The sequence below is a fragment of the Pseudorasbora parva genome, chromosome 18, assembly GCF_024679245.1.
Source record: "Pseudorasbora parva isolate DD20220531a chromosome 18, ASM2467924v1, whole genome shotgun sequence".
In the NCBI taxonomy this organism is placed as follows: Eukaryota; Metazoa; Chordata; class Actinopteri; order Cypriniformes; family Gobionidae; genus Pseudorasbora; species Pseudorasbora parva.
Window position 1 is genome coordinate 38,390,758 of NC_090189.1, and position 22,934 is coordinate 38,413,691.

General features: G+C 41.5%; 1 protein-coding gene across 2 annotated transcripts in view; it reads left to right on the plus strand.

The window, feature by feature from the left end:
• Positions 1 to 22,402, plus strand: part of LOC137046909 (gamma-aminobutyric acid receptor subunit beta-2) — a 141,036-nt gene extending 118,634 nt beyond the window's left edge. For both annotated transcript variants that reach the window (XM_067424371.1, XM_067424372.1), the window contains 2 exons: positions 13,979 to 14,119; positions 21,804 to 22,402. In XM_067424371.1, the coding sequence (XP_067280472.1) occupies positions 13,979 to 14,119; positions 21,804 to 22,151 (489 nt within the window). In that variant the 3' untranslated portion in view covers positions 22,152 to 22,402. The remainder of the gene's footprint in view (positions 1 to 13,978; positions 14,120 to 21,803) is intronic.
• Positions 22,403 to 22,934: the final 532 nt, after the last annotated feature.

The window sequence follows — 22,934 nt, forward strand, 5'->3', positions numbered from 1 at the left end:
GATGTATATCACCAACATTCTGCAGCATTTCAGAGCTGTGAGGATAGGAGTGTGGACAGGCAGATGCCGCTCGGCTTTTTTCAGACTCAGTCAGCTTCACCTTTACAAGCTGGGGAAGATAAAGGTAACCAGTATGCAAATAATCAAATGTCTGATGTTGTGAAGTTTATCGCAAGACGTGAATTGGTGTCCACCGGCCTTACGCAGTTTAACGATCATCCAGAGGCTTTCAGAGCATGGAGGGCATCTTTCATAAATACCACTAAAGACCTTAATCTCTCACCTAGTGAGGAGATGGACTTGCTAGTAAAATGGCTGGGATGTGAGTCAGCTGAGCATGCAAAACGAATCAGAGCTGTGCACATTAACCATCCACTACAAGGGCTCAGTCTGATTTGGGAGAGACTTTATGAAACGTATGGCTCGCCAGAAATGGTAGAAAGTGCACTATTCAGGAAATTGGAGAACTTCCCAAAAATATCAAACAGAGAAAGTCACAGACTGCGTGAGCTAGGAGATTTGCTCATGGAGATTCAGGCAGCTAAGCAGGATGGCGATCTAATGGGTCTTTCCTATCTAGATACTCCACGGGGAGTAAATCCGATAATACAGAAATTGCCGTTCAGCTTACAAGAAAAGTGGCTCACAGTGGGGTCTAAGTACAAAGAGGACTGCAGGGTTTCCTTCCCACCTTTCAAGTTCCTAGTAGACTTTGTATGTCAGCAAGCTAAGATGCGCAATGATCCAAGTTTCTTTCTCACAACTGTACAGGACGAATCTCGCAGACCAAACAAACAGTTAAACAAACCTGTTTTTCCCAGAGCTGTCATCACACACAAGACTCAGGTCTCCTCTGAAAAGTCATCAGCTTTCAGTGAACTCAAAAATAAGGTAAACCCAGCAAAACACTGCTTTCTACACAATAAGCCTCACCCTCTGTCCAGATGCAGAGGATTCAGGATGAAACCTATGGAAGAGAGGAAGTCATTGCTCAAACATCAAGGTATATGCTTCAAATGTTGCAACTCTGTATTACACATGGCAAAAAACTGTGATCAGGATGTTAAGTGTTCAGAATGTGGCAGCATTACCCACATGGCAGCGCTCCATCCAGGCCCAGCACCATGGGTGAAAGAACCGAGATCCCTGACACTGGAGGATCACAATGTGAATGAGGACATACCCATGGAATCCGAGGTTTCCTCAGCTTGTACAGAGGTATGTGGAGCCAGTCAACTTCCGCGCTCATGCTCCAAGGTATGTCTCGTGAAAGTATTTCCAGGAGGCCACCCAGAGAAAGCGGTCAAAACATATGTGATACTAGACGATCAAAGCAACAGATCGCTTGCAAGATCAGAATTCTTTGATCTGTTTGGCATTACAGAGTGCAACATAGCCTACACTCTCAAAACATGCGCAGGCACAGTCGAAACAGAAGGCAGGCTAGCACGAGGCTTTCAAGTGGAATCCTTTGACGGAAGCTTAGTTTTACCCTTACCAGTGCTACTTGAGTGTAACGAAATTCCAGACAATCGTTCTGAAATCCCCACTCCAGGAGTGGTCAGTAACCACAGCCATCTAAAACATCTTGCGAGGTACATTCCAGAGCCAGATCATCATGTTCCCATTCTTCTCCTGTTAGGCAGAGATATAATCAGAGTCCACAAAGCCCATAAGCAAGTGAACGGGCCACCAAATGCTCCCTTCGCGCAAAAGTTGGACTTAGGATGGGTAATCATTGGAGACATGTGTCTTGGGAAAGTTCATAAACCTACCTCTGTTCAAACTTACCACACCACCATTATGGAGAATGGTTGGTCTACCTACTTTCATCCTTGTCCTAACAATTACAGTGTTAAGAATAGATTCCAAAGCATGCCCCTCATCAAGGAGGGGACTCAAAGTCTAGCAGAATGGGATGTATTCCAGAGAACAAAAGACGACGAGAAAACAGCTCCGTCTATAGAGGACAGACTCTTTCTGCAGATCATGGACAGAGAAGTCTATAAAGACGAGGAAAATTCCTGGGTTGCCCCACTTCCATTCAAGCAGCCAAGGCAATATCTTCCAAACAATCGCCCACAAGCTGTGGAACGCTTCAATTCCCTTCTACGATCTTTCAGGAGGAAGCCTGAGATGAAGAAAGACTTTGTAGCCTTTATGGAGAAGCTATTCCAAAATGATCATGCAGAAATAGCTCCTTCAGTTGGTACCAATGAACAGTGTTGGTACTTACCGTCTTTTGGGGTATACCATCCAAAAAAGCCATCCCAGATCCGAGTGGTCTTTGACTCAAGCGCTCAATGCAAAGGTGCGTCATTGAACAAGGTTCTCTTGACTGGTCCCGACCTCAACAACAGTCTCCTTGGAGTCCTCATGCGTTTTCGCAAAGAGCCTGTCGCCTTCATGGTAGACATTCAACAAATGTTCCACTGCTTTAAAGTTCGACCTGCAGACAGAAACCACCTCCGATTCCTTTGGTTTCATGAAAATAACCCAGAGGATGAGCTCACGGAATACCGTATGAAGGTGCACGTGTTTGGGAACAGTCCCTCTCCAGCAGTGGCCATTTACTGTCTTCGTCGTGCAGCTCAAGAAGGAGAAGAGGAATTCGGTCAAGACACCCGACAGTTTGTGGAGCAAGACTTTTATATGGATGATGGATTGAAATCCGTACCCTCCCCAGAGATGGCAATCGACCTGTTAAAAAGGACACAGGACATGCTGGCTGGATCTAATTTGAAGTTGCATAAATTGGCTTCAAACAGCAAGGAAGTGATGAAAGCTTTTCCGTCTGATGATTATGCAAACTCACTGAAAGAACTGGATTTAGGTGCCAGCTCACTTCCAATGCAACGCAGTCTCGGCTTGCTTTGGAATCTGGACACAGACTGCTTCAACTTCCATGTCCAGAAGGATAAAAGGCCTTACACTAGGCGTGGATTGCTGTCTGTAATAAACAGTTTGTATGACCCACTGGGATTTGTGGCACCAATCACAGTTCAAGGCAAAGTACTACTGCGGGAACTAACTGAGAATGCTACCGACTGGGATGCACCCTTACCTGTGCACAAACAAGAGATGTGGGAGGAATGGAGAGATTCCTTGCAAGAACTGCAACATGTACCAGTCCCAAGAAGCTATGGGCCTACATCAGTGTCAGGTGCCAAATTCAAGGAGCTCTGTGTTTTTTCTGATGCTTCTGAGAAAGTAATTGCAGCAGTTGCTTACCTCAAAACCGTTGACTCAGATGGTAACTGTCATATGGGGTTTATCACAGGAAAAGCAAGGCTAGCGCCACAACCAGAGCACACTATACCTCGTCTGGAACTCTGTGCGGCTGTCTTGGCTGTGACCATGATGGAAACAATCACTGCGGAGATGGCTGTCAAATTCAATGAGATTACCTTCTACACAGATAGTAGAGTGGTCCTTGGCTATATCTACAATGAGAAACGTAGATTTCATGTCTATGTAAGCAATCGTGTACAGAGAATCCGGAACAGCACCGATCCGGAACAATGGCATTATGTGAGCTCAGAGCATAATCCAGCTGATGTTGCAACCCGACCAGTAGCTCCAACCAAATTGCAGGACACCATCTGGTTCAGTGGACCGGCATTCTTGCAACACCCAAAAAGAGAGACATCCCCTAGAGCAGTGGTTCTCAAACCTGTCCTGGGGACCCCCAACCAGTACACATTTTGCATGTCTCCCTCATCAGACACACCCAATTCAAATCTTAGAGTCTCTACTAATGAGCTGATGATTTGAATCAGGTGTGTTTGATGAGGGAGACATGCAAAATGTGTACTGGTTGGGGGTCCCCAGGACAGGTTTGAGAACCACTGCCCTAGAGAACCCTTTGCACTTGTTGATCCTGATCGAGATTCAGAAGTTCGTCCAGAAGTAACAGTGTTGTATACCAGGGTTTCAAAACGTTTTGAACGCTTTTCGGAATGGAGCCGACTGATCAGAGCTGTTGGAAAGCTGATTCACATTGCACGCTCTTATAAGCAGGACCAAAACAACACCCCTCGGGCATGCAAAGGATGGCACTGTTGCGATCTTCCTCTTAGTGCTGATACAATACTTCAGAGCACAGAAGTCGTCATTCAAACAGTACAACAGGAAACGTATGCTGACGAGCTGCAGTGCCTCAAACTAAACAAATCACTTCCCAAAACCAGCACACTTCGAAAACTAGATCCCTTCATTGATCAGAGCGGACTGTTGAGGGTCGGAGGTCGTCTGGTTAAAGCGGAACTAGGTTCTGAAGAAAAGAGACCCCTCATTATACCTGGTAGGAACCATGTAGCATTACTTCTAACACGGCACTTTCACGAGCAAACGCATCATCAGGGTCGCCACTTCACAGAGGGAGCGATAAGATCCGCCGGCTACTGGATAATAGGAGTCAAAAGACGGGTGAACAGTCTCATCCATTCCTGCGTTATATGCCGTAGACTCAGGAGGGGCTGCGAGACTCAAAAGATGGCAGATCTGCCAGCTGACAGGCTCAGCATGGAGCCTCCCTTCACACATGTGGGATTAGATGTGTTTGGGCCCTGGTCAGTATCTGCTCGTAGGACAAGAGGTGGCTATGCAGAAAGCAAAAGATGGGCAGTGCTCTTTACATGTCTAAGTATCAGAGCCATTCATATCGAGGTGATTGAGTCCATGGATACCTCCTGCTTCATTAATGCGTTAAGGAGGTTTCTGGCAATTCGGGGTCCAGTGAAACACATTCGCTCCGACAGAGGGACCAATTTCATTGGAGCCTGTAAGGACTTGCAAATATCTTCCAATGTGGATGAAAAGGCAGTGAAACAATTCCTGTCAGATCACAGCTGCCTATGGACATTCAACCCTCCACATTCGTCGCATATGGGTGGCGCATGGGAAAGGATGATTGGCATTGCTCGCAGGATCTTGGATTCTATGCTTCTTCAGATGACATCCTCTAAACTCACACATGAGGTACTCTCCACCTTCATGGCAGAGGTCACTGCCATTATAAACAATAGACCACTGATACCTGTGTCAACCGATCCAGCAGATCCTTTCATCCTCACACCTGCCACATTACTTACCCAAAAGACAGGTACCAGCTCAGTTCCACCTGGGGACTTTGGAAAGCCTGACCTGTACAAACAACAGTGGCGTACAGTGCAAAGCCTCGCAAATACCTTCTGGGACAGATGGCGTAAACAGTACCTTTCAACCCTTCAGCATCGACGAAAATGGCAACATCAAAATCCCAACATTTCCAGAGGATGCATAGTTCTGCTCAAGGACTCTCAGTCTAAACGGAATGATTGGCCCCTCGGCATCATAACAGAAACTTACCCCAGCCAAGATGGGCGAGTACGAAAAGTACAAGTGAAAATCATTGGGAAAGATGGACCTAAACTGTTTCTGAGGCCTATCAATGAGATAGTACTCCTCCTTCACGAAGATTCTGAATAGGCTATTCAGGATTAACTCAAGTCAGAAGGTTTGGTATTTCCTGAATACCAGACGGGGAGTGTGCTGTTCTCTATGAACATTCAGCATTTATTTTATGGTTCTTTTAATAAGTGGTCGTAAAGTGACCCCTTCTGTTCAAAGTTGGGTACTGCACATAATATTGTCCTTATATGATGACATCACAACCGTGAGCCTAGTTTCAGCAGCAGCAGAGAAGAGCATGCGGTCATGGCTTCTATCGCTCCTCAAATTTAAGTTGTTTTGAAGGCACTTTCGGTATGTACATGATGCTACATCATTATTTCTATGCATATTTACTTTAAATTGTTATATAATATGTCAAATGTGGATTTCTTCTTTATTTTGTGAATTGTAAGACCAATTTCTGATATAGTTGATGCTAACTATGTGATGTAAATAGCCTTCATTGTGTTATATGAACATGTAGACGCTTTACATTTACAGTAGAATTCTGTATTTTGTATTTCTACAGTTTTACGTTATTCCTTGGGCAACAGTAAAGCTTGAAAATCAATCCCTGTGTCTGTTGTCTTTGGGAGGCGTTATCTGACTGCATACTCAAGCAAGGCGTTTGAGATAAAGGGCAGAATAAACAAAGTATGATTTTTTGTTGTTGTATGATTTTACCCATCTTCTATGTAGTTACAGGAATAAGACATTAGCGCTTTACATTAGCGTGTGCGGTGCGTGTTGCGTTGCGTGTGCGTTGCAGGAGCCCCACACCCTGTAGTGCTTTACATATGCTGCGTTTGCAGTCCGCGACTGATCCGCTGTTGCCACAAACACAGCATTTATTCATTATTTTTTATTTAAAATCCAAAAGTTTTTACTGAACATGCCTCGTCAGAATTCCAATTTTCTTTGTTTACTCTTTAATAGAAGTCAGGTTACGTAGCCTAAGTACTACATTTAAACAACATTTTATTAAATTCATTTATTCATATTTATATACTTTAGATTTAGCTCACACAAGTGGCAAAACATTTAAACATAGGTTATAGCCTTAAATCACAAACATTTTAAATTAGAAACTTACAATAGTCTATTCAAAAACAGCCGACCCTCGTCTTTTCTTTCGTTTTTCACCCTTTTAAAAGAAATCCTGCAGGTCAAAAAGAACTTTGCTTTTCACCTCCAAGAAAGTACGAGTGCTCTCCATTATGGCACTTTTTTTTTTACCTAAATGCCAGGTAAGGTGTCGTTTTGTTGCTTTACTTGAGAAAAAAAGCCATGTGTTGACTTTGAAACAAGAGTATATTTTAAAGGAGATGCATCTGTGGTGAAATTACTGGATTTTCGCGTCAGTACGTTTATTTTAATGCGAACAATGTTCTACCACTTTAATGCAGCAACGCAGCGCAGCAAAAATAGACTCGGTACGAAAATGATCCGTGCACTGCTGCAGACGCAACGCTCCTGGAACAGACTGACGGACAGCACCCGCGTGCAGTTTGAAAGCTGGCATCCCATGGGTACGGAAAAAATACGCACCGCACACACACTGCAGACGGAGTATGTGTGAAACGGGCGTTAGGTCTCATATCCGCGGCTATAAATGGACCACTCGCCGCGGTGATGTCTTTTGCCATTTGAATAAGTTGGAAATGTCTGTCTAAATGCTGCGTGGATAGTTTGTGGCTGTTTCTCCTTTTTATCGTCTTGTTGTCGGCGTAAAGACAACAAGATCGTCTTGTTGTCGGCTTTGATTGACATGACATGAATTATTCCCGCTGCTGTACCATCAGCAAATGCGACATACCGTTGTTTTTTTAGTCCATCACTCTTGCCAACACCATCATAGCTTACCAAGAATCCAAAGTTCACCCAAACACCAGACCTGTTGGTTATTGGAGGATCTTCTATTTCTGGTTTGTTAAACGCAATTGCCATTTTGCCACGAGCATTCAGCGCGTAGCCTACTGAGTAAGCGAGCACCTGACTGAGCAGCCTAAAACATATTTGGTGTTTTTTCTTTCTTTCACTTTTCGGCGGTGTCAGGGGCATTGGCTGTTATGTCGTTTTGGTTATTGGGCTACCTTGTTGAACGCATATTATTATATTTCACACAATTTTTTATTTTCCAAAACTAATTAATTAGTCCAAGAACCGTTCGGTACATAATGCGTACCGCGTACCGAACCGAAAGCCTCGTACCGAACGGTTCAATACGAATACTCGTATCGTTACACCCCTAATTTATAGTTGAAAATATATATATTTGAAATTTGTGGTGACACTTGTTAATGAAGTTCCATTTGATTACATTTGTAAAATTAATTCACCATTGTCGAGATGGGCTTTTAGTAAAACTTGTCTGTCTACACAGTAGCACAGATAATTTATTAGTATCAATGTTAATTTCAATATTTACTAATGACCCACATTTTTAGGTGGCATTAACTAATATGTACTAACATTTAAACTAATCGTTTGATACAATGCACTTATTGTGTACATACATGTTTTTACATTGTACTTACATTTTTTTTAATACCTGCATGTAATTACATCTGTAATTATTTTCTGTAGTTACATGTAGAATTACACTGTTGACACTTCACTTACACCTAAACTTACCCTTAAACTTACCCATACCACCACACCTGTCCCTAACTTTAGCCTTAAACTTACCCACACCACCACGCCTGTCCCTAACTTTAGCCTTAAACTTACCCATACCACCACACCTGTCCCTAACTTTACCCTTAAACTTACCCACACCACCACACCTGTCCCTAACTTTAGCCTTAAACTTACCCACACCACCACACCTGTCCCTAACTTTAGCCTTAAACTTACCCACACCACCACACCTGTCCCTAACTTTAGCCTTAAACTTACCCATACCACCACACCTGACCCTAACTTTACCCTTAAACTTACCCACACCACCACACCTGTCCCTAACTTTACCCTTAAACTTACCCATACGACCACACCTGTCCCTAACTTTACCCTTAAACTTACCCATACCACCACACCTGACCCTAACTTTACCCTTAAACTTACCCACACCACCACACCTGTCCCTAACTTTAGCCTTAAACTTACCCATACCACCACACCTGTCCCTAACTTTACCCTTAAACTTACCCACACCACCACACCTGTCCCTAACTTTACCCTTAAACTTACCCACACCACCACACCTGTCCCTAACTTTAGCCTTAAACTTACCCACACCACCACGCCTGTCCCTAACTTTAGCCTTAAACTTACCCATACCACAACACCTGTCCCTAACTTTACCCTTAAACTTACCCACACCACCACGCCTGTCCCTAACTTTATCCATAAACTGACCCACACCACCACACCTGACCCTAACTTTACTCTTAAACTTACCCATACGACCACATCTGTCCCTAACTTTACCCTTAAACTGACCCACACCACCACACCTGTCCCTAACTTTACCCTTAAACTTACCCATACGACCACACCTGTCCCTAACTTTACCCTTAAACTTACCCATACGACCACACCTGTCCCTAACTTTACTCTTAAACTTACCCACATGACCACACCTGTCCCTAACTTTACTCTTAAACTTACCCACACGACCACATCTGTCCCTAACTTTACCTGTATCCTTCTCAATATCAGCAAAATTGTTTTTCAATACAATGTGAACACAATAAGTACAATGTAAAAGTACAAAGGCCACCTAATATAAAGTGGGACCAACTATTGGGCCATTATTGTAAAACCAAAAAAAAAAAAAAAAAAAAAAATATATATATATATATATATATATATATATATATATATATATATATATATATATATATATATATATATATATATATATATATATATATATATATATATATTGTTATAGTGGTTCTGCTCAGAATGTTTTTGGAAATTATTGTCATTCCTATGTTAAAGAGTGTTCACAAACACAGTGTTTAAAACAGAACATTGAAAACGGTCACTGTCGCTCATGTTGCCAGAAATCTGTTGCCAACTGAATTTAAATAGGCCTAAATGACTCCAGGTGGCTTTGTCACTGCAAATCGATGTCAGTGTCAATGCCTGTTACTTGTGAATGGTTGTTTTGATTGTTCTGTCTAGTCTGTATTCATATCTTCACTGCAATTTCAATGTCTGGCTTGATTATAACCAACATCAGACTGCCCTATAAAATCTGTACATTTAGATTAGTTTAATTGTTTGACAATGAAAGCTGTGGTTATTCTTGAACATAGTCAGTATTTTATGACTTTGGTTTGCAGTCATATTTGATGGCTGTTTGGCTGTTACAGACATCGGTATAGTTTTATGTTGATGTAGAATATGAGTCAAGCCTTTTGCTTTTTTTCCCAAATATATGCATATAACACCACCACTACATTAGTATACCGTATGGCATTTAATGTTGTCTGCAGGTATTCACAACTTTTAATGCAATAAACCATCATCAGCGTGAGAATAACATATCCATTTTTGTTCTACACTCGTTTATGACATTAAACTCTGGTGACATAAATTCAAAATAAATAAAAAAAGATAAATATACAGTGGCTACAATAAGACAGGATTTTTTTTAATCCTTTGAAAGTACAGTAACTGTATGTTTGCATTGATTGCTTATAACGTGGTCTGGTCTTCATCTATAGACAAACACAATCTCACTTAAAACAAGAATCTTTTGTCAAATCAAGTTGGTCGAGCGGATGATGGTGGTATTGTTAACCTAACTACGGTGGCCCAAAAGTACAGATGTACTAAATTAAACCACAACACAACGAAATCGCAACAGCACGACAGAATTAAACCACAATACAACGAAATCGCCACAACACAACAGAAACAAGGCACAACACAACGAAATTGCCCCAACACAAAGGAATCACCACAACACTCCACAATCGCTCCTAACCTCGAAGGGACTCTCGGGGTGCAAAAAAGTTAGTTCCCTTTCAGTCAGTACACTTCGAGTTACGCCAGCACTGACAAAATGGGGGTTTCGCTTAGAAAGCCAGCTGCCTTCAATCTCAATCAAAACAATCCAATGACATGGAAATGTCTTGGGTCTGCGGAATTTGCCTAATGCAACCCAGCCCCACTGTGTGGGTATAAACGCCGTTGCATAGCAGTCACGCATTTATGTTTCTGCTTCGGAGTCGAGTTCTACTTGACTTCCTAAGCATTGTGTCTCTTCAAGACGAGTGTCTCCTCAGAGTGTTGGTGTGACGGCGCATTCCAGCGAGTTCCGCATTCCTGTCCGATCTGTGCAGTGGTCTGTGCAAGTGTGTGTGTTCTCCCTGGGCGTCTCAGCACTCTGCCTGAGTAAAATTCCTCTCTAAAAGAGCTGCACGCAGCGCGTCTTTTTAAAGATGTTTAAAAAGTGCGCCCTTCCTGGGTGCGGTCAATATATTAGTCCTTCTGACGGGCATGATCGCTGTTTGGCGTGCTTGGGCCTCGTGCACGCTGAGCACGCGTTCATGGATGCGTCATGTTCTCACTGTGGGAAAATTACCATCGCAGTACTGCGATCAAGACTGTTTTGGAACGAGAGTCCCCTCTACCACACCCCGATCTACTGTCTCCTCGCAATTTTGTTGTGTTGTGGTTTAATTCCATTGTGTTGTGTTTTAATTTAGTACAGCTGCACTACTGGGCCACCGTACCTAGTATCCAAAAGTAAATAAAACAAGTACGCATAGAACTGGACTGCAATTAGTTATGAGTTTAAAATTTACTAGCAGTTCAGCTTGCAATCAGCCAATTGAAGAAAGAAGGAATATTATTTTGTATTTTGTTCAGTATTTTCAGTATTTTGTTTGGGAGGTCGTAGTGATCAGACATTTTACTCACAACCTGTGAGAAGGCAAAATTGAAATGGTATGCAACTTTATTGACACCATCAGTGGAAAAGCCAATTAGTCATTTGGGTTTAATGTTCACTGTATCAGAATTTATATGGTAAATGCGTTTCCATCTCCCATTATTTACATTTAACCTTTTCGAACAAGTCAAAAACCACCTCAAGTGAGATTTTTTTTTTTCAAAATTTGCCATTTATATCACTACTTTCTGATGCAATGCTTCAAAAATCACATAAAAACAGGTTGATGGAAACATAGCAGGGCAGGCTGGTTAGTGAACCTCTGTTATGACAAAAGCTAATTGGAATCAATAACTGTTTCCATCCACCTATTTGTATGCACATTTTGGGATATCGCACAACAAATGCTGGATGGAAATGCCAAAATGCACATAAATTCTATAAATGTGGATACAAAAATAAACACTTTATCCATTAAGAAAACATGCGCATGAAATACGATTACTGAATACATATTTAGATGCAATTTCTGAATTCATTTCTCTATATGCATCAAAAAAAGGCACTTTGCGATGGAATTGCAGTTCTCGTTGCACAGTATCCAAAATGTTGTTTTGCTCATTCTGAAATGCCTATGCAAAGTCTGTTGTCAAAGGGGTTTTGGTCTTATTCGACTGCATTCCCACACAGCAATCTGCTTCTGAAAGCCAGACAACTTTATTGCATTTCAGCTGCTCTGAGGCAAAAGAAATTAAATTATTATACACCAATCAGGCATTGTATTATGACTGATATTGTGTTGGTCCCCCTTTTGCTGCCAAAACAGCCCTGACATGTCAAGGCATGGACTCCACTAGACCCCTGAAGGTGTGCTGTGGTATCTGGCACCAAGAAGTTAGCAGCAGATTATTTAAGTCATGTAAGTTGCGAGGTGGGGCCTCCATGGATCTGACTTTTTGTACAGCACATCCCACAGATGCTCGATTGGATTGAGATCTGGGTTATTCTGGAAACCATTCCTTAACCATTTTTGCTTTGTTGGCCGGGCCCATTATCCTGCTGGAAGAGCCACAGCCATCAGGGAACACCATTTCCAAGGTGTGCATGGTCTGCAATAATGCTTAGGTAGGTGATGCGTGTCAAAGTAAACTCCACATGGCTGGCAGGACCCAAGGTTTCCCAGCAGAACATTGCCCAAAGCATCACACTGCCTACCCTGGCCTGCCTTCTTCCCATAGTCCTGGTGCCATGTGTTCCCCAGGTAAGCGATGCACATGCACCCGGCCATCCACTAGATGTAAACAAAAGTTATTCATCAGACTAGGCCACCTTCTTCCATTGCTCCGTGGTCCAGTTCTGATGCTCACTTGCAACTGTTGATGCTTTCGGCAGTGGACAGGGGTCAGCATGGGCAACCTGACTGGTCTGCGGCCCATACGCAACAAACTCTGAGTTTTCTGACACCTTTCTATTAAAAAAACATTAACTTCTTGAGCAATATTAGCTCCAGTAGCTCGTCGGTTTGATCTGACCACACAGGCCAGCCCCTGCTTCTAACACATCAACTTTAAGGACAAAATGTTCGCTTGCTGTCTAATATATCCCACCCACTAACAGATGCAGTGATAAAAAGATAATCAGAATAATTCACCTCACCTGTCATAATGTAATGCCTGATTGGTGTATACTGTGTTTTCTGCTACTGCAGGAAAAAAACATTTTTCTTAGTGATATGTAGCTTATCAGGAAGTGATTTTTTTTTCTCTTTGGCTCACTGGAAATCACTAGTGTCTGATTCACAAATGTTATATTCCAATATGTTAATTACATTTTCCAATTTTGTGCATAAGTTGAATTCGCAACTTAGATGAAAACATGGCTAATGAAGGAGCTGAGATTTAAGTGTTCGTCGCACAGATGCTCTGCTCTTAAAATAGTATAAGTGCACAAAGCCTGATTACATGAATTTGTCCTTCTCAAGAAATTGTTTGTGAACTATGAAAGTGCAATTTATTTATTTAGAATGCTTTATTTAGTCCGATTTTGTTTGTCTATAATTGTGTTGAATTAAGATCAGACTACATTTTATGAGTAACTGCTGAAAAACAGATATTCACAAACATATTCTTGCATTTGTAAGATAAATGCATCTACAACAGTTGCAGAAAACAGCACATATTGCAGTATCTGTAATATATTTACGCAACATAATAATCTTGACTAGCAGTATTTCATGGGAAAAAAAACGTGCTTATTTCAAGATAATACTGGCTAGTAATTTAAAGTAGTTAAAGGAGTAAAAAATAGTTGTGATACTGTAGATGTTTAGTTTATACATGTCATATAAATGATACAATAGTGACATAGATCAGTAGATGTCAGCTAATTTTTGCTTCTAGACCCATATATCTATATTTAAATTGGGGATTTTTTATTGCCATTTACCATTGTTTTGCCCATGCTCTCCCTATGAGTAGCTACATATCTGAGACTTATTTTGGGGTACTGACCCTAACATTTGAAAAGCACTGATATACAGCGGATCGAGCACTAACAGCACTCAGGGAACTGGTCAAGACTCTTGTTTGTTAAAATATGGAAGATATTTTGCTGGTGCTCAGATTTAGTAGAACTTATTGAAGGATGGTCTTGAAAAGTGACTGCTTTGATGGTAATGATTTTGTATGCTTTCAGTGGTTGGTGGGAAATGTAGTTCAGAGAGACGATGCTCTGTATGCCAGAATGAAACAGAGGGATATTGACGCGCATGACTCCATGTGGGAACCAATCTTTGTGGACGATGCAGCATTAGGACTAGGCGATTCAAAAAATAAGGTACTGAAAATGTTCATCAAGAGAGTTATGGCATATAGCGCGTAAAAATAATTTGAGACCCAGTCTTTTTTTTTTTCCTTTTTCTTTTTCTTTTTTTTTCTTTTTACATGTTCTCATTTCCAACTTGTCACAAAAGGATTCTTGGTCAGGACCTTTTAGCAACACATTTTACCATGCAGGGTACTCCATTGCCTTCTGTTATGCATCAGATCAAGACACAGTTAATTATTTCTATGCATTTGTAAAATCATAGAGGATTTCATAAATATTTAGGAGCACCTAGCCCCTACCCTAAACCTACCCACTTTTCACACAAAAGCCAATGCCATTTCTCAATCAAAGCTGATGTAATGCTTCTTCTGGCATTACTAGTTGAATGTGTGCCTACAGGATTTGATAAGGATCTTCTATTCCAGGTTTTTCAGAGTTGACACAGATTTCTGACTGCCGCCATAGGGGTCGATGGAATATGCTCCTGGAATCGGCTCCATTTGCTCCATTTACTTTAAGTCAAATCATATTTAGTAAGAATACAAGACTGCTGTCATTATTAAGCTGTGGTCACCCTAGACTTTGTGCATGCACAATTTTGACGGACACGGCAGCAGTCGTGATATGGCATTCTTTTCTGAAGTGTCTTTTTTATAAACATGAATTCAGTGTTAAACAAATCGTAATATATTCAAAATGTAACTAATATACAATTTACTCAACTTTACTGCAAAAATATTGTTCTTCTAATTCAGCGAAGAGCTCACGCTTTGACATATCAATCTTCTGCTGGTCACATGCTGTCATGTGATGCGAATTCGCAGCTCAGAGTTCACCAAGCCTGAACTTTGGAACGTAGCAAAATGCAAAACTTTTTGCATGAGCTTGCATTTCTGGTCTGACGCATTCACATGCGTTTGAATGGAAGTCAATGGAACGAAAAGTGGTTGTGACCGCCCCATTATACAGAGGCTGTAAAGAGACATGGTGAAGGGAAAAACATTTTTCAATGCTTTTCAATGCTAAGTTTATTGGGGGAACGCAAAGGTTTTGTGAGTCAAGGCAAAGTTTCCCTGGGAAAGGCAAAGGTTTTGCGAGTGAACGTAAAGTTTATCGGGGGAACGCAATTGTTTTGCAAATGAACGCAAAGTTTATTGGGGGAAAACTAATTCGGGGAACGCAAAAGCATTGACTTACACCATGTCCCTTTAGGGGCCTTTTAACGCGACTGGCCAAATTAGTCGAGTTTACTCCCAAAAAATAATAATAAATTCCTGCTTGGACAGGATATTTCAAGACTAAATATAATAGCCTAAATATATAAAATAATGTGCACACATGAATGGCTTTCTTTTTGTTAGCAAGGTTTTTTATTGATTTCTTTACTGATTATGAACACAATTTAGAATAACCATGGCAAACCAAATTAATATGTATTATGTTAATAAAAAGCTGGCATTGAGGTATGTATAATTACATTGTAATTAGCTGTTATTTTTGTAAGGTAAGCTACATTTAGGTTAAAAGTATGTGACTGTGATGTTGTTTCTGCGACAGCTCCAGCTCTCTGATGCACGAAAGAGCGATTTCAGACACAGCAACGGAGTCGACAACGAGAGTCGATTCCTATGCTGGAGTCAACTCCAACATGAGGGTTATTAAGAGTCAAGGAATTGATTCTTTTGGAGTCCACTCCCCATCACTAGGAAATGAACTTTACGGCGGATGGAAATGGTGATCACTTTTTGGGTCAGCTCTTCACATAAATCAATCGTTTGGCAATGGAACACTTATATATATATATATATATATATATATATATATATATATATATATATATATATATATATATATATATATATATATATATATATATATATATAAATTATATATCTATAAATAAATATATATATATATTGAAAAAGTTGTGATTGTTGTTGTATCTGCCTGCATATCCTGTGTTTTATATTATACAATATACAAATGGGTTGGTTTAGGGTTTTGGGTTTGATTATGTGTGCAATAATGCAATGTAAATAAAATTATTATGGCTGTTTAAATTGAAAAACAAACCCCAACATATACACTGCCCAGCCAAAGTAATGGTCACTGTTTGGATTGAAATAGTCAAATGCTTAAGAGTCTCTTATTGGATCATTATTGCAGTGATTTTTGTGTTTCTAGCATGTTATATGTTTGGCAACAGTTTTTCTAACCCTGATAGAGTGTGTAGCTTTTTATTCCTCAAACAAATATGTGGGAAGACTCATTATGGCCATATTCCAGGATGACAATGTCAAGATTCATCATGCTTAAATTGTGAAAGAATGGTTGGGAGGGAGAGTGAATAATCATTTTCACGCATGAATCAGCCCCTATGAGTCCAGACCTTAAATTCACTAAAAGTCTTTGGGATGTGCTGGAGGAGACTTTACAGAATGCTGGACTCTTACACTGTCAATACGAGATCTTGAACAAAAATTAACATTTTTGCATTAACATTTCTTCCAAACCTAATTGGGTGTGTGTAGCTTTTCATTTCTTAAATGGCCTTAAATCATTTCTTAAATTATATTCTAGGATGGCCATGACATGTTCATAATTGTTTAAGAAATGAAAAGCTACGCACCATCAATTAGGGTTGGAAGAATTGTTGCCGAATATATGGCATGCTAGAAACCTAAAAATCACTGCAAAAATGATCCAATCATAGACTCTTAAGTATTTGCCTGTTTAAACCCTGCAATCAACTTTTTTTGGCTGGGCTGTGCATGTCATTAAGGCAAAATTATACCCCTATATATATATATATATATATATATATATATATATATATATATATATATATATATATATATATATATATATATATATATATATATATATATATATATATATATATATATATATAGTGTGTGTGTGTGTGTGTTTATCATGATGACAAATTTCCCATGACTATTGCGTCTGTGTATTGACACCAAAGGTTTCTCATTGGAAGCAATGGAGTACCTTGCATGTCGAAAAATTACGCCTGTCTGTTAATGTGACGAGTTGGAATTGAGAATGCAGTTTTTTTTTTTCTTTTACAATTTCATATTTCCTCTTTAAAAAAATTGTTGACCCGAATTGAAAATTCTGTCATCATTTGAACACTCTTATGTTGTCCAAACTCAAATGACTTTCTTCTGAAGGGAAATTTCCCTGTGGTCTTATTGTGCAGCTTCAGATGACTTTGCAAAAGTCACAGAAAGCTCATAAAATACTTTTTTTTTTTTTTTTTTTTGGCATATTCGAACTTGTCCAGTTCTCTTTCAATATCTAGAAAAAAAAAAGTGGGCGGCATATTTTGCGAAGTCTCTTTTTGTGTTTCAAGGAAGAAAGTCAGGTTTTGAATGACATGTGGGTAAGTAAATCATAACAGAATGTTATTTTATTTTTCTCCATTGCCATCATCACCTCTCTTTTCCCTCCAAACAACTCACCCAAATAAATGTGTACTATTTTAGGTACCATCTATTAAACTACTATTGGAAGTACAACTCAAAAAGGAAAAGGAGATCTGTTTTAAAAATGAGGGAGAACAATTGTACATTTATTTATTTATTTTATTCAATAGTTCTACTCATCGGTTCAGCATCTAACGGGATGCCCTATTTTTTTGTCACAAAAAGGTCATAATTTTGTAGCAATATATAACATAAATACAATCACGTGTACCACCATGCCTTACCTTACTTTGCTTTACATCTGTATGTGCACCAACCATTTCCATAAGACTGTTGGCACTTTGTTGGTTTGTCTCAGTCTATGTTAAATACTGTGTTAAGGTGCCAAAATGTTTAAAGAATAATTCACGAAAAGCAGCAGGTAAGTTAGCATTTGTTCTCTTATTTTTACTTTGTTAAATTTAAATGTGATTAATTTTATTGGAAATGTATTGTGTTTTTTATTACAAAAAGATGCACTATATTGACAAAAGTTTTGGGACGCCTGACTTTAAATGCATATTAAATTTAATGACATCACATTCTTAATCCGTAGAGTTTAATATGGAACTGGCCCACCCTTTGCATCTACAACAGCTTCAACTCTTCTGGGGAGGCTTTCCACAAGGTTTAGGAGTGTGCTTATGGGAATCGTCTCAGGTTATGTATATAACCCTTGTTCCCTGAGAGGGAACGAGCACTGCATCGAAACGACGAAATTGGGGATGCTCCCTAAGCATCAACGCATCTGAAGTATGAATGAAACTAGTCCAATCCTGATTGGTGCCACATCATGACGTAGATGTGACGGCATACCCGGAAGCTATAAAGGGGAGGCTGGCGCATAGTAGCGTCAATTATCGCGATGAAGCAAAGCGTTCTCAGGCGATACGCGGTGTGGCGACGAGACGCAGTGCTCGTTCCCTCTCAGGGAACAAGGGTTATATACATAACCCGAGACGTTCCCTATATCGAGGGAACTTCGCACTGCGTTGAAACGACGAAATTGGGGAACGATTACCCACTAGGCCACACCAAGGGTACGCCTGCCCTATTGTGAAGCTGGAGACCAGGCACAATTAGGACTAAAGCATCCTAGCGCCGGGAGTCGCAGGGAGGTGTAGACTGTAAAACCTAATAAACATGTGCTAAATGGCCCAACTGGCCACTTCACAGATCTCCTGCACTGGAACGCCAGAAAAAAAGAGCCACAGAGGAGGCCATGCCCCTGGTAGAATGTGCCCTAACGGCTATAGGCTTATGGCAAACCGCGCACCGGATATGCCAAGGCAATAGCCTGCACTATCCAATTACTAATAGTAGGGGTAGATGCAGGCAACCCCTTCTTAGGCGAACCAAACCACACTAACAATTGGTCAGACTTCCTCCACTGTGCTGACCTCTCTAAATATATCCTCAGGGCCCTAACGGGGCACAAGAGGAAAAGTCTCCCTTCTTCCGCCGTCACATGAGGTACTAAAGACCTGACCACATTAGAGGGCACCTTAGGCACATAGCCTGGCCTAGGGTGCAGGATGGCGTTTACTCCTCCGGGGGCAAACTCCAGGCAAGTCGGCGCAACTGCCAAGGACTGAAGGTCCCCCACTCTCCTCAGAGATGTAAGAGCTATAAGGCCACTTTAAGGGTCAGATATTTAGCTTCAATAGATTCCAGTGGCTCTAAGGGGGCCTCAGCCAATCCTTCGAGGACCACCGCCAGAATACCAGGTAGGAATCCTGGTATGTGCTACAGGCCTCATCCTCCTAGCCCCGCGGAGGAAACGTACAACCAACTGGTGCCTACCCAAAGGTCCATTACCCAAAGGAGCCCCAATGGCAGCCACGTACACCTTGAGTGTGGACGGGGTAAGCCCTGCAGAGAAACGATTTTGGAGGAACTCCAGCACTGAACCCACCGGGCAGTTAACTGGGTCCACCTCACGTTCCCTACAACAAGTGACGAACACGTTCCACTTGAGGCTGTACAATCTCCTAGTTGACGGAGCCCTGGAGCTGAGTAAGGTCTCTATCACATCTGCTGATAGTCCAGCCTCTTGGTACCTGGCCCCCTCAGGGGCCAGACCCAAAGGTTCCATATTTCTGGCCGGGGGTGGAATATTGTGCCCCCCGTCTGAGACAGAACGGGGGACCCACCAGCAGAGCTACGATATCCGAGAAGCATACTCAAGTCGGCCAACGAGGAGCTACCAGAAGAAGACTGACTCCTTCTTGCCGGACTCTCTCCAGGACCCCAGGGAGCAGAGCGACAGGGGGAAATGCATACAGACGCAGCCTCGCCCACGTCTGGACCATGGCGTCCAACCCCAGCGGGGCTGGATGTATGAGGGAGAACCACAGTGGACAGTGGGACGTCTCTCGAGACGTGAACAGATCCACTTCTACTGGGCCGAACCTCTTGCATATCAACTCCACCACCTCCGGGTGGAGCCGCCATTCCCCGGGCCCCAGCCCCTGCCTCGACAGTATGTCTGCCCCCTGATTTTGTATTCCCGGGATGTAAATTGCCCTGAGGGATAACAATTTCTCTTGTGACCAGAGGAGGATGAGATGTGCCAGTCTGCACAAAGGGCGCAACCTCAACCCCCCTTGGCGGTTCAGGTACGCCGTTTTCTCTCGTTTTATGGGCCGGCTCCAACACACTTTTTTTCGTGTTGAATCTCAGCCCCAAGCACTGGATGTGTGACAGAACTACATCTCGATGTCGAACTGCCATCTCATACGACTGTGCCAGAATTAGCCAGTCGTCGATATAATTCAGTACACGGATGCCCTAAAGTCTCAATGGAGCCAGAGCTGCATCAATACACTTCGTGAAACGTGCGAGGGGAAAGAGCTAGACCGAACGGAAGTACACGATATTGGTATGCTTCGCCCCCTGAAAGCGAACCTCAGGAACTTCCTGTGGCATGGAAGGATGGATATGTGGAAATAGGCGTCTTTTAAATCTATCGTGACGAACCAGTCCTCGGGGCTGGATCTGACTCACGATAATAGGGATAGTTAACATCTTGAACCTGAATCTCCTCAGAGACTGGTTCAGATACCTTAGATCTAAAATCGGCCGAAGCCCTCCATCCTTTTTTGAAACTATAAAGTACCGGCTGTAGAACCCGGCCTCCCTCTCCGACATCGGAACCTTTTCTATGGCTTCCTTTGCCAGCAAGGATTTTACTTCTTGTTCCCTTACCCGAACCCGCTGTGGCACCACTGCAGTCCATGTCACCCCATTGAATTTTGGAGAGGGGTGATCGAACTGCAGTCTGTACCCTATTTCTACAGTACGCAGGACCCATGTTGATATATTCGGAAGGCATTTCCATGCGCCAAGATAATCTACTAAGGGAATCAGCCTCTCGAGGCCGACCTCGGGTGTTATTCGAACCTCGTTCCCATCCCCCTGAAGCGGAACCCCGGCAGGGAGCAGCTGGCAACGATTTTCGGTGTGTGGGGACAAGTGCCGTCCCATCGCAGGTATTTTTTGAGGCGACTGGGACAGCACTTGCCCATGGGAAAACGATGTGGCCTGAAGCGTCAGTGACGGCGGGATTACCACATCGTTTTCCCTGCTTTACTTCACTGCATCCCACGCTTCTTGCATGCACTTGGTGATGTAAGGCTTCTCTTCTTCATTTCATGAAGCTCTCTACACACTGTTCTTGAGCTAATCTGAAGGCCACATAAAGTGTAGAGATCTGTAGCTACTGACTCTGCAGAGTTCACCTCAGCATGCGCTGACCCCGCTCTGTGATTTTACGTGGCCTACCACTTCATGGCTGAGTTGCTATTGTTCCCAATTGCTTCAGCTTTCTAACACCACTAACAGTTGACCGTGGAATATTTAGTAGTGAGGGAGTTTCCTGAATGGACTTATTGCATCGGTGAGAACCTATCACTTTACCACTCTTGAGTTCACCAAGCTCCTGAGAGTAACCCATTCTTTCACAAATGTTTGTAGAAGCATCTGCATGCCTAGTGCTTGTTTTATACACCTGTGGCCATGGAAGTGATTGAAACACCTAAATTGAATGATTTGGAGGGGTATTCCAAAACTAGCAATATAGTGTACCTTCAGAAATCAATCAACTTATATTGTTTACAATGCATAACAAAGTTATGGAAAAAAGGAAAGAAAAAAGGAAAGAAATACTGTTAGAATTACTAACCTGTTAATCTGTGTTTATGTCTTAGATGGATCCCCATGAAAACATCCTTCTCAGTCCTCTGGAGATCAAGAATGAAATGGGCACATCAGAGTTATCCCTGGGTTTGGGCGACCCCCGTGCAACCATGCTGGCCTTTGACAGCACCACGCTGCAGTATCGGAAAGCCGGCCTGGCCAGGCACAACTTTGGCCGCAATGCGCTTGAACGCCATGTTGTTCAGAAGAAGAGCCGGCTACGACGGCGCACTTCACAGCTTAAAATCACTATCCCTGACTTAACTGATGTAAATTCAATCGACAAATGGTCAAGAATGATCTTCCCCACCGTATTTTCGTTCTTCAATGTCATCTATTGGCTTTATTATGTCAACTAACTGGATCCAAGAAGCGCCGCTTATTTTTATGTCAGTATATTCTTCCGTTTTCCTGCGTCTAATTTTGCAATACAAGCAGGACTTATGTTGACAGATTAAAATCAGGACTAACTCTCTTTAACCTTGGATTCACCTTAATTGCTGGCTGACACAGATTCTCTAAAGAGGTTAAGAACAAATGGTGCCTATTCAAAAATCTATAGTTTTTAGTGCACGTGACTGTGTTGTATGTTTTTTTTTTTTTTTTTTTTTTTTTTTTTTTTTTTTTTTTTTTTTGCCAAATTATCAAATTAGTTATTTGCTGCAAATTAATTATCATTTTACCGACAGAAAAAAATCAAAGACTGAAAGCTTGGACATCCACATCACTGTCAGTTCTTTCCTCCTTTAGAAATTTAGAAAGCAGCACTCAATAATTTATTATTTCTATAATTTATGTTTGATTTTTTCTTGTTTTCACAGTCTATTGCGTAAGGAGACTATATGAGTAGGCTGCATTTTCTACTTTACACACAGATGATAGTTTATTTATATCAAGATAATTTATTATACACTTTTACTTAGCCTCATTTATTTTGGTAAAACATGCCACTCAAATCCTGTACTCTAAATTTTATTGACACTTCAGTAAGCTTTATATTTCCAAAATGCTTATATTATGTTTAGTTTTGATGTTCAGCATGTTGAAGAAGTTGAAGGTATTACTACTACTAACACAAACAACTCAACTCAGCTGCTAACTCATTTTTATAGCTCCAGTAGATGTATATGTGAGTAATGCTA